Raw genomic sequence first — 16,474 nt, forward strand, 5'->3', positions numbered from 1 at the left:
TTATGTTTCTAGAACTTACAATATTCTGCCTTGTCTTACCGTTATAGATAGTGGACTGCAAGCTCCTTAAGAGCAGTATCCATGTGTGGCTGAACTTTGTATACCTCTTCACACCCCTTAGCAGAGGGGTCTGCTCGTAGTCAGGGCATAAGAAGTGTTTATTAAATACTTACTTCTCTTCAAGATAGGCTAGTGTAAATGTCCTTCATTTGAACTTGGTGTTTGTATCATTCACATTCTCTTTCACATGAGTGTAGATTTTCAAGGCGCAAGAGCAGTCCCTTTCTATTAACAAGTTTAATCTTGCTTTTCATTTGAATCTCAACAGTCAGTGAATTGTACCTTCTCTTTTGGTAGCCTCGTGTGCAAGCTGAACACAAGGACCACCATCCTCGCAGCAACCAACCCCAAAGGCCAGTACGACCCCCATGAGTCTGTGTCAGTGAACATTGCCCTTGGCAGCCCACTCTTAAGTCGATTCGACCTGATCCTGGTTTTGCTTGATACCAAGAATGAAGACTGGGATCGTATAATTTCTGCCTTTATCTTAGAAAACAAAGGTACGTGGAGGCAAACAAATCATTCAAATTGACAAAGCATAGACGTAACAAATGAAATTTTCCTTGAAGAAAATTAAATAAATATCCAAGGTACCGTACCTAATGGGCAGTAGAGAGAGGCTTAGATAGAAAGCAGTGAGACGAGTCAGTTAGTGAGCCCAGAATAATAAACAGAAGGAAAAGGGTCTTTCTCTGCTTGCCATTGATGAGATTAAAGTTGGTAAACGTGTCCTGCGTGGTGAAAGGGGGGAACCTTATGATATATAATTACCATGTGGTTCACCTCTTGCACACACAAAAAAATGGACTGAGTTTATGAAACAGAATTCTAAATGTGGGACTTCTGTCAAAAAATTAGATTTACCAAGTACTATTTATTTCTGTATATGGCAGAACAGAATTATTCTGAATAATTTAAACCTCTGTAGGAAGCTTACCTTTATTAAGCTTAGAGCCTGTTTATTATAGAACTATATGCAGAGACACATCTAGATTTCAATGGCCACAAAACCTGAAGGTTATCTTTTTAAAAGTGAGTACAAGAACTTTAGCAAAACCCTTAATATGAGATGTTTGCCTGTTCTTAGAAATTACTGACCCAATACCTGATATATATACAGGTTATCCAAGCAAATCAGAGAAGCTCTGGAGCATGGAGAAGATGAAAACCTATTTCTGCCTCATTAGGAATCTGCAGCCCACACTGTCTGATGAGGGTAATCGAGTTCTCCTCCGGTACTACCAGATGCAGAGGCAGAGCGATTCCCGGAACGCTGCCCGGACAACCATCCGCCTGCTGGAAAGCTTGATACGATTAGCAGAAGGTTTATTTCCTTCAGCAGATAATACTTTTATTGGGTATCCAATGTGAGCAAGGCATGGGGCTTGGCACCATGAATTCAGAGATGAGTGAGGATGATCTCTGAGGTGCTTGCTCATAGTCACTTAAAAAGTAAAAACTCGGAGCTATGAAACCACTCTTCTGGGGACGGATTATAGATGTTGAGTGGAACGAAGCGTCGTTAAGAAAGAGGAATCTTTGTGACATCTCAGAACCTCCCATAACTTAAGACATCATTCATTTAGAAAGTCTTATTTACGGATGTTTTGTTTCTTGATGGCTTCTATTAGCATTTGGGGGTGGAATACTCCCTTACTGGGAAATGTTTCCTATATAGCATCCTGGGTTATTTCTCACCAGTTGCCACTCACAGCCCACCACTGACACAATAATGCTGAATTAACAGTGCCATGCTCTATCCCATCCCTAAGGTATGAGACTTACATGCATACTTGCAGGTAATATGCGTCTCCAGACTTTTTTTTTTTTTTTTAATACTGGCTTTTACATTTAGCCCTTATTAAACAATCCTAAATTTTTTTCACATGAGCTGACTGTATCATGTGATGATATAATGTAGGCTTACCAAAAAGTTCTATAAAACAAAAGTGCCTCACTTTTTCAAGGATTTATAACTAATATTAAGGCAAGAAATACCCAAGATTCAGGCTTGCAAATTTGGCAGTTTTGAAAAGCTCACAGATAAAGAGATGTACCAGAGATGAGAAATGAATATTAATTTTAATTTTGTATGATTTATAATAGATTAGAAAGTAAGGATTGAAAGTTACTGAATATTAAATATATGCCACATAGCACCTTTCTTTGCTGGAGCCCAGAGTACCTTTTCATGTAAATACACAGAATTGCCATGGGCTGTGCAGAAGGATTAGGCCCATTATTAGAGAAACAACCTTAAAGCTAGTTGAAGTTAGACTTATGTGCTTGTTCTAGTAAAATTTATTTGTTGTTAGTAGCTCATTTATAAAATACAGTTTTGGAATGGGGGGATCAAGGAGAGTATTACATTTATCACCTCAAAAATTCATAAAAATAATTCTTCATACTTTCAAATGCACCTTATTAGCTCATGCTCGCCTGATGTTCCGTGACACAGTGACTCTGGAAGATGCTATTACAGTGGTGTCGGTAATGGAGTCCTCCATGCAGGTAAGGATATTTTGTACCTAATATTTGAACCCTAGTTATAAGCATTGTTTAAAAAAGACAATTTATAGCCTATCAGGAGTTATAAAAATGATCCTATTCTAGACCTAGTAATTCCTGGAAATATATCCAAAGGAAAGTATTTAAAAGAAGGGGAAAAAATTGTCATAGAAACAGTCTCTGCATCAGTAGCACTGCTTTACCCACTGGTATAAAGCAGTGGGTCTCAATCCTTTTTCTCCTCAACACGCCTGGGAGATGCTTATGGTCCCACTAGAGACAGTGTGGCTTCCCAGAGCAATGCACGCCACCAGGAACTGAGGGAGAGGACCACTGAAATTTGAAAAAGGCTCCCAGGTGATTCTGATACCGTGATGGGGGAGTAGAGGGCTGGTCTTAGCCATCTGGGATCAGTGGCCCCTAGTGTGTACTTCCTGTATGCAGGCTAGCCTGGTGACTCTCGCTGGTATTTTCCATTTTCTCACCCTTTCAGGGAGGTGCACTGCTAGGAGGTGTGAATGCACTCCACACATCCTTTCCTGATAACCCTCTGGAGCAGTACCAGAAGCAGTGTGAACTTATTCTGGAAAAGCTGGAGCTGCACAGCCTCTTAAGTGAAGAGCTAAGAAGACTTGAAAGGTGAGAAAAGAAAACCAAGAAAAGCATATAATGGAAAATGCTTGTTTGGCATTTAGTGAAATGAAAGAAGTATAAAGTCAGTGGAAAATCTGTCTGTACTCTCAGTAGGGGATTTCAGTTATCTAGTACTGTATAATCTACCACCTCAAAGCTCAGTAGCTTAAAAACAAAACAACAACAACAAAAAAACCACCACAACTTTTTAGTGCTCACTTTTCTGGGAGTCAGAAATTCAGAAGCGCTCCGTGGGGTTGGCTTATCTCCATTCCACATAGTGCCAGCTGGGGTCACTCATACACCTGCATTTATTTAGCTGGGAGCTCAGTTGGAATTGGAACATCCAAGATAGCTTCCATCACGTGGTGCCTTCACAGGGGTGGCTTAAATGACCGGGGGCTAGCTGGGCTCTCTCTACTGTAAGGTAGTAAGAATTCTGAGACGGTAGCTTAGGACTCAAGTAGCTTAGCAAAAGTGGAAGCTGCAGGCCTCTTATGGGCTGGGCCAGAGCTGACTCAGCATCACTTCTACCACATTTTGTAGGTGAGAGCAAGTCACAAGGTCAACCCACATGCAAGGTAAAGGGAAATGGACACCACCTCTTGATGGGAGAAGTGGCATAGACATATAGGAATGAGGGAATTGATGGCTGCCTCTTTGGAGACCACCTTCCACAGCTGCATTTCCTTGGCTTACTGGTTTGGTGAGCCTCATGGAGAACACTGACTGGTCCTTTACTATATGTAATAAACTGGGTCCTGATTATATGAGAAGCACCAAGGTGTGCCACCTACAGTTTGCACCCAATATGACACACAGTTTCCATCAAGAAACCTTGGTGAATGGGCTGTATCCTGTTTACTGCCACCACTTTTTCTTCTTCTCTTTCTTTGGCTCAGTATAAGAAGTAGAGCAGTGCGATTCAGAGAGGTGGCTGGGACTGCTGTTGAGGAAGAGGAAGTTGGCCTCTAAAGCAGTGATCTATCCCATCCTGGGCCAGACCCAGACACAAAGTATTTTATAACTTGGCTGTATCGTTTTTCATCACCAGGAGAGGACATGTGCAATGGCCTTTACATAAAGAATCTTAGTGCTTATTAATATTTTAATTATTTTCTTATTGTTTGTAAAGCTTTCTTCCAAGCATAATAAATATTTGATCATTAGTCATTATATAACTCTGGTAGAAGAAAATCGCAGGAAGAGACCCAGACTGCTTTCAGGCCAGCCTGTGCTGGAACACTGGGAAGGTTACGGAAGTAGAGATAGAAGTACTGACTCTCACCCAGGAAAGGCCTTCCTGGTCCATTAGCAGCAGCACTGACTTTCCCTTCAGCATCATGATTTCCTTCCTTACATGCCCAGATCCATGACTTTTAAAAATTTACAATTTAACACTCAGACTAAAAAAACTCCCCAGTGAGAATGAGGTATTTTATGTTAAAGAAGGAACTGTTCTTCTTTTTTTAAAATAAATTTATTTATTTATTTTTTGGCTGCATTGGGTCTTCGCTGCTGCGTGCAGGCTTTTCTCTGGTTGTGGCGAGCGGGGGCTACTCTTCATTGTGGTGCGCAGGCTCCTCATTGCGGTGGCTTCTCTTGTTGCGGAGCACGGGCTCTAGGCACATGGGCTTCAGTAGTTGTGGCACGTGGGCTCAGCAGTTGTGGCTCTTGGGCTCTAGAGCGCAGGCTCAGTAGTTGTGGCGCACGGGCTTAGTTGCTCCACGGCATGTGGGATCTTCCCGAACCAGGGCTCGAACCCGTGTCCCCTTCAGTGGGAGGTGGATTCTTAATCTCTGTGCCACCAGAGAAGTCCCGACAGTTATTTTAAATATTCTGTTTTAGTATCAGGACTCAGCACAGTGCCTCACATGGAATACTGAATAAATGACTGATTTTATGGCCTTATTCACACTGGGATTTTGCCACCAGGGAAGCCCATGAAGGAACTGTTTTTCATCCTACAGGGGAACAACTCAGGAATGACAACAGCAGTGTTTCAAAACTCCCCTTTCTAGTGACTTGTTAAAATGTGGACATGTGGGAAGGAACGTGTCACACACATTACCTAAAGAATTTTTGCCTGAACTTTCACGTTTGCATGCTCCCTAAATACGTGAGCTTCTAAAAAGCCTGACTTTGAGTCTGTGCCTGTGAAGCAGGAGTGAGGAATGGCAAGTGTGTCCATCAGGCCTCTTCCTCCTTCGTGTGAGTGGGTTAATGACTGACCTGAATCTGGTTACTGGTGTTGATCTCAAAGCTGGGGGCTGGTGAATGGAGGGCATGTGGGAGCAGAGCAGCTGCACAGGGAGAATTTGGGAGCATGCTGGGATTACTGACTGTTTAAGGAAAACCTTGAGAATTCTTTTCCTGGCGTTTCTCTCGTATTTGCTCACTCTCTTCATCCAGCAGTGTTCTTGTTCTGTTTATAAAACCTCAGTACAGCCTTTTGGGGAAGTGTGGGGACTGGTTTTGTCCCACTGATACCCAGGTGCCAGCCTGCAGTAAACTTGCACTTTGTCTAAAATCAGACTCTTTTTTTTTTTTTGGTCTCCTGGCTTTTTCACGATCCAGAGCATGGTGTTAAGATCAAAGCTCTTCCTCTGGTTCTTTTTTAGTTTGATGTAGCTGATCCTTTTCAGGCCTGTCCTGGGTTTGGTTTTGCTTTTGGAAGGGATGCTCATTTTGAGTGTCCAGAAACTGGTCATTTTGACTACCCAAAACTGACATGCTGGATTCAGGAAAGAAGGAATGTGAGGCTCAGAAGCAGTGTTGTGTGATAGAAAAATAGCAATTGGACTTACCAAATTCAAAATGACCCTCCTGGAGGGAAAGAAGGAAAACAAAAAAAGAGTAGGTGATGGTCTAAAAAACAGACCTTAAAATGGCCTTTAAAATGTTTTTTTTCTTCTGGTATTTCTCTGTAATGCAAGGGCATGTTCCGGAGCTGATCCTCACAGCAGCAAAGCCAGGTGCCCCGCAAAGGAACTGAATTACCTCCAAGACACACTCTAAAGCTAAGCTTAGCAAGAGGGAAAACCCCCAGTAGCACGTGGGTTTATCCCCTTGGGAAAGAGTTTTCTATTTCTTAAGGAGAGCACATGTTAATAATAAAGCTGTTTGTATTTTTATCACTTTTCTTTGGGAAAATGCTTTACTAGTGACAGCCAGCCTCAAATGGTGGCTGTTCTACCCATCTCAAAACGACCGAGCAATCCCACTACTGGGCATATACCCTGAGAAAACCATAATTCAAAGAGTCATGTACCACAGTGTTCACTGCAGCTCTATTTACAATAACCAGGACATGGAAGCAACCTAAGTGTCCATTGACAGATGAATGGATAAAGAAGATGTGACACATATATACAATGGATTATTACTCAGCCATAAAAAGAAACAAAATTGAGTTATTTGTAGTGAGGTGGATGGACCTAGAGTCTGTCATGCAGAGTGAATTAAGTCAGAAAGAGAAAAACAAATACCGTATGCTAACACATATATATGGAATCTAAAAAAAAAAAAAAAATGGTCATGAAGAACCTAAGGGCAGGACAGGAATAAAGATGCAGATGTAGAGAGAATGGACTTGAGGACACTGGGAGGGGGAAGGGTAAGCTGAGACAAAGTGAGAGAGTGGCATGGACATATATATACTACCAAATGTAAAACAGATAGCTAGTGGGAAGCAGCCACATAGCACAGGGAGATCAGCTCGGTGCTTTGTGACCACCTAGAGGGGTGGGATAGGGAGGGTGGGAGGGAGGGAGATGCAAGAGGGAAGAGATATGGGGATATATGTATATGTATAGCTGATTCACTTTGTATAAAGCAGAAACTAACACACCATTGTAAAGCAATTATACTCCAATAAAGATGTTAAAAAAACAAAAACAGTGTGCAAAGATGTCTTAGGAGGTATAGTAAAATGCAGAATTTAAACAGTGGAGTAATTAATTTCCCACATCAGAATCAGACTAAGATAGTAGGGCTAAATTATTCTACCCTTAAAATTCCCATAAATTTTTAAAGTTATAGAGTGTTAACAATTATGAGTATCCCTGACCTCAATTTGATGCTGAAAGTGTACTAGATAGTAGTAATTTTGAAAGGTATTTGGGGTTTTTTGTTTTGTTTTGTTTTGCTTTTATCTGGCTGTGACTACAGTGAACCTAGATTTTCCTGTATTGATGTTCCCAAGTCTACCAGTGACTATAGCCCAAAATAATTTTCGGGTATTTTTTTTTCCCAATTGTAAGCAATAATGCATATTCTTTATAGAGTATTTTGAAAGTAACAATAATAAATTAATAAGGAAAAAATCAGACATAATCTTATTTCCCAGAGACAGCTATCATTAACATGTTAATGTATTTAAATATATTTAAGTTTAAAATCCATTTAATTTTAACGTATTTTCTTCTGTTCCTTTTTCTATGATTACCCATGATCTTTAGAATAATTTACTCATCTGCTTTTTGGTGTAGTTTCTGTTTGGATTTAGTGCATGGAAGCAGAGTCATATTGCCCCTTATACTGAGAATGCATTTCTAGGTTGTTAGGAAGGGCTTTCTAAGGGACCTCCTTTTGAGAAGCTACAATCCCTGTTAGAAATTGGTCCTCTGGCATTATTCCAGTTTAAAACGAATATCACAAGATGAGCTCCACCTTCTGGGCAGGTCAGTAGGTTTCAACTCTGTATCAGTCTAAACGTGGCTGGGCTATGCAGGGAAGAGGTCACGGCTGCCTGGAGGAGGTCTGCCATGCAGGTGGCTGCCGGAGGGGTGGGGGCCACAGCGCGGAGGAGTCACAATCTGTTTACTCCTGAGGAAGGTGATTTTTCAGATGCACGAAAATTCAGTACCTCAGTTAAGTCAAGAGATGTGAGGAGCTCGTAAACTATAGTCTTTCACTTTGGTTCAGATCTGCAGACTGGCTACCAAACAACTCGAGCCACTTCTCTTGGTCCGTAATCAACGACTCTGCACATAGCCACCCGTCTGTCTTGTAGGAGAACATTTAACACGAGAGAGAAGACTGAGCATTCTAAAATGAATGAAATGGACTTTCAGAGAGATCTGAAAATATGTACACAAACCTGCTACTTCATTTTCTTTATTTTACTACCATTTTAGGTCAAATTAGAATGATTATCAGAACACTTGAATTCTATCCTGATGAACGTATAATTTCCTCCTGCTGCTCTAAGGGACTGTATGTGGTATCAACCCGGAATTATATTGGACTTAAAGCCTTAGATGGCATCTCAGAGAATAAAGAAATGAAAAGATTAAAGCAGTACACGTTTTCCTTATCTTCTACAGGTTACAGAATCAGAGTGTGTGTCAACACCAGCCACGGGCAATGGAAGCAGAGACAACTTCAGGGTCCCTGAGAGATGATCCAGGGGAAGAATCAAAGCTCAGACCATCAGCTCAGCAGGAAGTGAACTGTAGCACACATCTGTCCTCTACTGGAGTCAGGCCCGGGGGAAGCCCACTTCTCAATCCCCCATCCCATCTGGGGCCCGATAGACTGACAAGTAGAAGGCATTCAGCTGAGCACAGAAATAGCCAAGACGACAGTTTGGACTGGTTTGACTCCATAGCAACTCATCCGATGGAACCTAAAAACACTGTCCCTGTGTCTCCTAGTCCCAAAACAAGTGGGGGGGAAATGGCTTTGAAAATCTCCCACAACAAATCTCAGGGTAAGGAAAAAAGGGAGCCAGGCCAAGGGAGCCAATTGGAAACTGGACCGCTTCCAACACCAGCAGAGGCAGAAGCTCCATTGAGGCCAGACAGCCTTGAGGGTGAAAAGGCAAAAAAGGCAGCAATGGTTTCTGAAGCAGCAGTATCTGCTGATGAGCCAGACTCAGTACTGATTCATCACGTCCCCAGGAAACTGCACAAGCTGCGCAAGGAGAGGGCCCAGGAGTTGTGCAGGAAACCCGCCAGGCCGCCCCCGCGGCCCACAAGCCCTCCTCATCCTCGGCCCACTCCTGTACAGAGCCCAGAGAGAGTGCTTGGAACCCCCAAAAGAAAGAGACAGAAATCCCTTGCTCGGGTGCAAGAGCCCCACCTTGAAAGTGTTGAGAGTCCGGGTCCCCCTGTGGCCAAACTGGCAAAGTTTACTTTCAAACAGAAGTCAAAACTGACCCACTCTCCTGAAGCTTGCAGCCATGTGTCTCCTGGCACAAGTAAAACAGCAGTTCAGAGTCCTGAAATTCCCCAACGTAGAGCAAGAGGAAAAGCAGCTCTGCCTGGGAAGGGTGCAGAAAAGCTGGCCTCTACCTCAGAAATCAGAAGCCCAGCTCAGCTGCAAGATAAGACAAAGGAGGTGTCACGGCAGCCACCGGACAAAGATGGACCAAGAGAGAAGAGGGAACGTGCCCCTGCAAAGGGAGCTGTCCAGCCTGAATTAGAGCTTGGGAGCAACAGTGGGCGTTTCCATCTTGCTTCTGAAAGAGACAGAAAGGAAGAGGTTTCGTGCCATAGTAAAAGTGGCAAGGTTCATGCTTGCACATTAGCGAGATTGGCAGACTTCTCCTTTACTTCCCCCTCTGAATCCAAATCAGAATCCCTTCCTCCTCCTGAAAGTAAGAACCCGGGTGAGGGAGGCCCCAGCCCTCTTCTTGTGACCGCAGCTACAGTGCTTGGCAGGAAAAGGAAAACTTTTCAGCTGGGGGGATCCACCGAGAGACTGAGTCTTTCCAAAACATCTCTCTTCACTTTACCGGAACTAGACGATGAACCATTAGATTTTGATTGGGATGAAGAAATGAGAAAAAAGCCATAGTCATGAAAAGCTTTCTGGTCAAGTTTCACCCTCGTCCACTCAAGCCAGCACCTACAGGATATCAACATGGTGTTTATGGATATATAGAAGTATTGACCATATTGGGCGCCATTCTGAACACCAGCCCCCCCCCATCAGGTTTTATAAATTCAGGTTTATCTTAATGACTTGAAAAGCTGTACACACAATCAATGAAGGTCAGTGTGATACCAGCACTTGAATCTAATTGAATCTAATTAATTAACAATTGTGCTTGATTTTGCAAACAGAGTACTTATATTCCCAAAGATGTTTCTGTTTGTTTTGTTTGGGTTTGGTTTGGTTTTTTTTAGGGGGTAGGTTTTCCTGAGATCCCTTCATTCACTCAGGAGCAAATGCCAGGAAGGTAACACTCACAATGCTAACAAGTCAGATGAACTCTTTTTCTGTTTGTTTTTTTTCTTTGTTGTTTTTTTTTTTTTCACCCAAGATGTGCTGAGTGTGGTAAATATTTATTGATTTGCCAAAATCATGTGATTTTTTTCTAATTTTTTTGTATCTATTCTCATGTGTCAGATTAAATATGACTGAAGCTTTTGTTTCTTTGAGAGGTCTTCTCACAGTTCCATGATAGTCATAGAGATCTGGCCACTGGTCAAATAGTAGCTTTCTTGGGGTATTGACCTTTTGAGTTTTCCTTTCTTTCTTGAGCCAACAGTTTGTGCTTCAGATTCTTTTTTATGTCTTGGGGACTTACCTTCAATACAATTTAAATCCTACAGTTGGAAGAAGAGAGTGTGCAGTAGTCTCAGTCATATATCATGGCATCCATCCAAGTGGTTAACATGGAAACATGATTCCTACAAAGTTACGATTCATTTGTCTTTAAAGCCAAGCAATAACTGTGTTTGCTAGGAAAAGACCACTCAAGCTTTGTTTTTCTTAAATGCTTTTAGAGTAACTTCTTCTTTTAGATTCTAGCAAGGGTCGTTAGGATTTCATAATTATAGACGTTCTCTTCTGAAGTTTGAATTTGGAAAATGATAATAGATTCTTTCATTGTCTGAGGGACTTTAGACATGAGGAATACTGAAAACTATATGTACTTTGTCTAATGATCACTTCATTAAATTCATACAGAAAAAAAATTAGGAATCTCAATTTTTCTTGAGCATTTAAACATTAATTCCAAGATTGACTAATTAAATTTTCTGAAAAATTTTAAACTATGAGTACAAATTTAGTATGGATGAGTCTTGAAATCCTCAGACACCTTAAGCAGCTGATGAACAACATATATAAGCAGTGATTATAAGTTATTATTGCACATTCACATAAACCTATCCTAAAACATCAAGGCTATGGTTTAGGTAATTTCTTCATTATTTCTGTACTTTACTAACTTCCCAGTGTAGTATGATTCTTAATGTGATATATTCCTAATCTTTAAGTATTAGTACTTCCCTGAGTTTTGGCATTCTTACGAGAACTAAAGGAAAAGCAAAGGATCTGGGTTGTTGACTGGTGATTCTTGGCCTGGACATGGTCTGATTGTGAAGACTAGGGTAATTCAAACTTGAGCCACAGTGTTGAGCTGACTTTTTTTATGGTAAACTTTTAAGTTCCTTTCTTATAAATTTTTGTCTTTGAAACTTGGTATCTTTTGCAGTAATGATGTATTAAGCTGGGTGTGGCTGATAATTCCTAACCTATTGATTTGCCATTAGGGTATTTTGATCTGTTTTTATCATTTAATATGGTTGTATTCTAGAGCTTTCATTTTTCATTTCAATCTTGATTGTAGAGCACTTAGTTTCATGTAGTTAACTTGTCTCTTCAGGACACTGAGTAATTCATATTTTAAAATACAGTGTTGAATTGTCCGTCTTCCTTAGTTACTGTATATGACCGTCTATGCCATCTTCTACCTGGTATTATCTCACCATATGTCCTATTATTTGTGCTAATAAATCCACCCTACTTTTTTTAGTACCTTCTTCTGCCAGGATCATTTGGTCAAGTTACAAGTTCCAAGTGTTTATTCTTCAGTGCTTACCCAGAGAGCAATAACTATATATGTAAATAGTGTAAACAGACATAATTATTAGAAGAAATAAACTACTCAATATGAATGCTCCCCTACTTATTAAAAAAATTAAACTTCTGTCCCAGCTTACTTTCGTGTTATGACCACCTCTGTACTTGTTTTTGATGGGCAAATTCTTACAACTCGGTCAGTGGGGAGTCCCTTTATGTTCACACCAATGTCCTTTTAAGACTCTGATTTTCCCAAAAGCACCCATGCTATCTGAAAACAACAGCATGTTCCAGACTCATTTTATTTTTTTTTCCCAACTCAAGTCATAGAATCCACTACCCCTAAGGCACTTTATTCCTTTAGTGGCAAACGGTATTAATGGCTGAACTCAGGGCTTTGGGGATGCACGGGGAAGTCAGTACTACCACTACTGTGGGGTCCCTTAGTTTCAGAGCTGAAAATGTTTAGTGTCCTGAGGTCACATTTTATCCTGCTGTGTCCTATGTTTTTTTATACTGTGTGATTTCACAACCACTAAGACTTTCTCTTATATGGTATTTAATGTGTGTACCAAGGAAAAACACAGATGTCTCAGGGGAAATATGTACAGTCTCAAAAATCATATTTGTAGTCAATAAAGGAAAGTATAAAAATAACCTTTAATTCTGAATCAACATGTCAGGATATAGTTTTTTCAGGCCAGTGGACTCCTTGAAAACATTTTAATAATGTAAAATTATTTAAACACAATAAAAGCTGTACCTAATTTTCTTTGTGAGAGGACCAAACCAGGATCTTAATTCTATCATAACTACATAAAAGAGTTGAGTTTTCTGACATTGTTAAAGATATACTTTTCAGTGTATATGTGGTACTCTAAAATTTATAATAGGGATTTTATTATTTTAATTTTTAGTGTTTCTTAGAAATACAGACAAAACAAGCATATTATTCTGATATCTTTAACTCTTTGGCTTAACTCAGCCAAACTTTAAACTTTTTTTTGAAGGTATACCAAAACTATAATAATAGAGATCTATTCTTGGTTGACAGGTTTTTATTCTTGCAAACCTACGTATTCTTTATGTGTGTATTGTATTTGATTTCTATGCCTTCCCCTAGTGCTAAAGCTGCCTAGTTGGTGGAATTACTGGAAGAACAATTCTAGAGAAAATCTTAGGTCAGCCACAAGGAAGATCCCTAGAGCTCACTTTCAGCCAATCTACAACACTTGGGTGTTCAGAACCTACCTACCCTGATGAATGTCTATGTCTAGGGACTACCTGGGACCAGGTTAACCTTTCAGATGCAGCTTATCAGACACCCTAGTTCCAAATCTGACAAACTCAAAATGTGGAAGGCGAGGCCAGTGTGTATTCCTCAGTGTTCAGAATAACATTTTCCATGTCTGATTTCCATATTGTTAACGTTCAGGAAAGGTAAAAGAAGGCTCCTGGCTCACATTAGTACTCTCTCCAGTAGAGGTTTTGCTGTCTATGTCCCATCTTGCAAGTGGCGAAGCAGCCCTCCACCCCAGGTATACAGGGGAGCATTACCCACACTCGTTCCCTTCACTGCCACTCAGAGGACACACACAGGAAGCTGTGGTAACTCTTCTGTTGTTCTTACATCAGTTCCACCGCCTTCCCTCTTAAAGGCTTAAAAATGCATCTGAAGGTAATATTTGTAAACATGAACTTGACAGAAATGTTAAACTCAAGTAAACTGTTCATGTGTCTACGTAAATACTCTGATGCAAGATATAGAACAACAAGGGAAATAGGATATGCACGCTGGGCCTGATCTCACTAAGGAGTAGGGTGTAAGTTATTTATCTTGTGAGTGTAAATGGTCTTTAGGCCACTCTTCTTTACGTTTCATTGGAACCTTAAGCCTTGGCTGAATCGAACCACCAGAAAGCAAGTATTTGCATCAGGCACACTTCTATGTGGGGACAAAATTGGTTTAATTTAGGGCTTCCGTAATAAACCAGTGTTGAAAGACTGCTTAATATTTCAGATCTAACTTTTTCAGTGCCTCCTGATACATCAAGGAGACTGGTAGCACAGCAAAATTGGGAATCGGGCGAATTGGTTCCAGGACTGAATGATCACTGAGCAGCAGTTATCTTACTTGATTTGGTGTGGCTGACTCCTGTCCCCTCCCTGGGATCCTTTGTCACTTGGCCTCCAGGACATCACATGCCTGTGGTTTTCCTTACTAACCTCTTCTGGTTTCCTCAGCTTTTCTTCTCCTTACCTAGTTTCTCCTCCTCTCCCAGACCTTTAATGTTTAAGTGACCCAGGGGTCTTCTCTATCTGCACCCCACTTCCTGATATGCTCATTGAGTCTTAGGGCTCCCCAAACCTATTGGTCAGCTGATGATTCCTTTCCTGAACTCCAGACTCCTCTATCCAACTCCTAGTCAATATACCTCCACCTCAACATATTTCAAATAATACTCCTGATCTTGTCCCCATCAAACGGGTTCATTTCCCAGATTTATCCATCTTGGGAAATTAGAGACTCCATCCTTCCAATTGCTTAGGCCAAAAACTTGAGTCATCCTAGACCATTTACTTTCTCTTGTACCTCACACCCCATCTGTTAGCAAATCCTATGGAATCTCTATTTAAAATATATCCAGGGACTTCCCTCGTGGTGCAGTGGTTAAGAATCCGCCTGCCAATGCAGGGGACACGGGTTCGAGCCCTGGTCCGGGAACATCTCACATGCCGCGGAACAACTAAGCCCATGCGTCACAACTACTGAGCCTGCGCTCTAGAGCCCGGAAGCCACAACTACTGAGCCTGTGTGCAACAACTACTGAAGCCCTCACACCTAGAGCCCGTGCTCCACAACAAGAGAAGCCACTGCAATGAGAAGCCCACGCGCTGCAAGCAAGAGCAGCCCCCGCTCGCCACAACTAGAGAAAGCCTGCGTGCAGCAACGAAGACCCAACGCAGCCAAAAATAAATAAATAAATAATAATAATTTTTAAAAAATGGTCCAGGGGCTTCCCTGGTGGCGCAGTGGTTGAGAATCTGCCTGCCAATGCAGGAGACAGGGGTTCGAGCCCTGGTCTGGGAAGATCCCACATGCCACGGAGCAACTAAGCCCGTGTGCCACAACTACTGAGCCTGCGCGTCTGGAGCCTGTGCTCCGCAACAAGAGAGGCCGCAGTAGTGAGAGGCCCGCGCACCGCGATGAAGAGTGGCCCCCACTTGCCGCAACTAGAGAAAGCCCTTGCACAGAAACGAAGACCCAACACAGCCATAAATTAATTAATTAATTAATTTTTTAAAAAAAGTCCACACCAAAAAAAATTCTTTAAAAAGAAAAAATATATATATCCAGAATCTGTACACTTCTCACCACATTTGCTGCTATCACACCAGTCCAAGCCACTATACTCTCTCACTGTGCTTCCCTACAGGCTATTCTCAGCACAGTAATCAGAGTGAACCTGTCAGGTAATATTACTTCTTACCTCAAACCCTCCAGCAGCTCCCATCTCATCCTGGGTAAAAGCCAAAGTCCGTATAATATTGATCTCTAAGGCCCTGCACATCTGGCCACGTGCTACCTTTTTGACATCAAACACTGACCATACTGGTTCCTATAATTCTCCAGACATGAAGCAGCCCCAGGGCTTTTTCACTTACTCATCTATCTGTGGAGTGCTTTTTCTCTGAAGGTAATCACTCCTCACTTCCTTCAGGATTTTGCTCAAATGTCACTTCAATGAAGCCTACCTACCTTCAAAATTGCAAAACATTCTTCCCCTTACTTAATTTTTCTGCAGCATTTTTATCATCTGACATACTATAACATTTACTCAGTTTATTGTCTGTCACAGGTGCTAACCAAGGGTGAGGGAAATCTAGAATGGATGGTAGAGGAGAGAGACCCTGAGTATCATTTGCTGCCTCCAGATCAGCTGCTGTGGGCAGGAGGTGGGGGGCTGAGGGGTAGGCGCGTGGCTGTGGCTTATACCACATCTGGCACAACAGCTGCCGTTGGCGCTGCAGGTTGATGGAGCTTGGGGTACTCTGCTGACATTTTCCCCGATCTAATTCTTGTAGAGGCCAGACTGATGAATTAAATGGAAATTGATGGGGATCACCACTCTTCTTCCTTTAGGTCTTTAAGGGTGGCGCTAGTTTCTGCTAGTTGCCTCGGGATGTGTGTGATTTGCAGTCTTGCTCAGAGGGGGAGTAGAGGGGCAGCTTCAGAGGCTCCCACTTGTCCTTTCCCACTTTTATTCACAGGCTAAGGAACCAGTGTGGATATGTGAGTGTTCTGGCAACTTCCAAGTATTATCTATTTCAGCCTACTCTGAAGTAGACCTGGGTCCATCTATTACCTGGCCCACACACACATTCTTTCTACCGGGGGAACATGTTTGTATCATACTAGGTATCATTTTTCAACTCAGACCTTGTGTGCAATGGT

At 41.7% G+C, this 16,474-nt stretch overlaps 1 protein-coding gene across 3 annotated transcripts in view; it reads left to right on the forward strand.

Moving 5' to 3' along the window:
* The window catches only part of MCM9 (minichromosome maintenance 9 homologous recombination repair factor), an 85,002-nt gene extending 72,312 nt beyond the window's left edge, over positions 1-12,690 (forward strand). Inside the window, exons 9-13 of one of the 3 annotated variants that reach the window (XM_036871380.1) lie at positions 358-560; positions 1,181-1,276; positions 2,489-2,571; positions 3,062-3,207; positions 8,529-12,690. In XM_036871380.1, the coding sequence (XP_036727275.1) occupies positions 358-560; positions 1,181-1,276; positions 2,489-2,571; positions 3,062-3,207; positions 8,529-10,002 (2,002 nt within the window). In that variant the 3' untranslated portion in view covers positions 10,003-12,690. Of the gene's footprint in view, positions 1-357; positions 561-1,180; positions 1,385-2,488; positions 2,572-3,061; positions 3,208-8,528 lie in introns of all 3 variants that reach the window. The other 2 variants (XM_036871379.1, XM_036871381.1) reach the window with 2 other exon arrangements.
* Positions 12,691-16,474: the final 3,784 nt, after the last annotated feature.

This window comes from Balaenoptera musculus, chromosome 12 (genome assembly GCF_009873245.2).
Source record: "Balaenoptera musculus isolate JJ_BM4_2016_0621 chromosome 12, mBalMus1.pri.v3, whole genome shotgun sequence".
Lineage (NCBI taxonomy): Eukaryota > Metazoa > Chordata > Mammalia > Artiodactyla > Balaenopteridae > Balaenoptera > Balaenoptera musculus.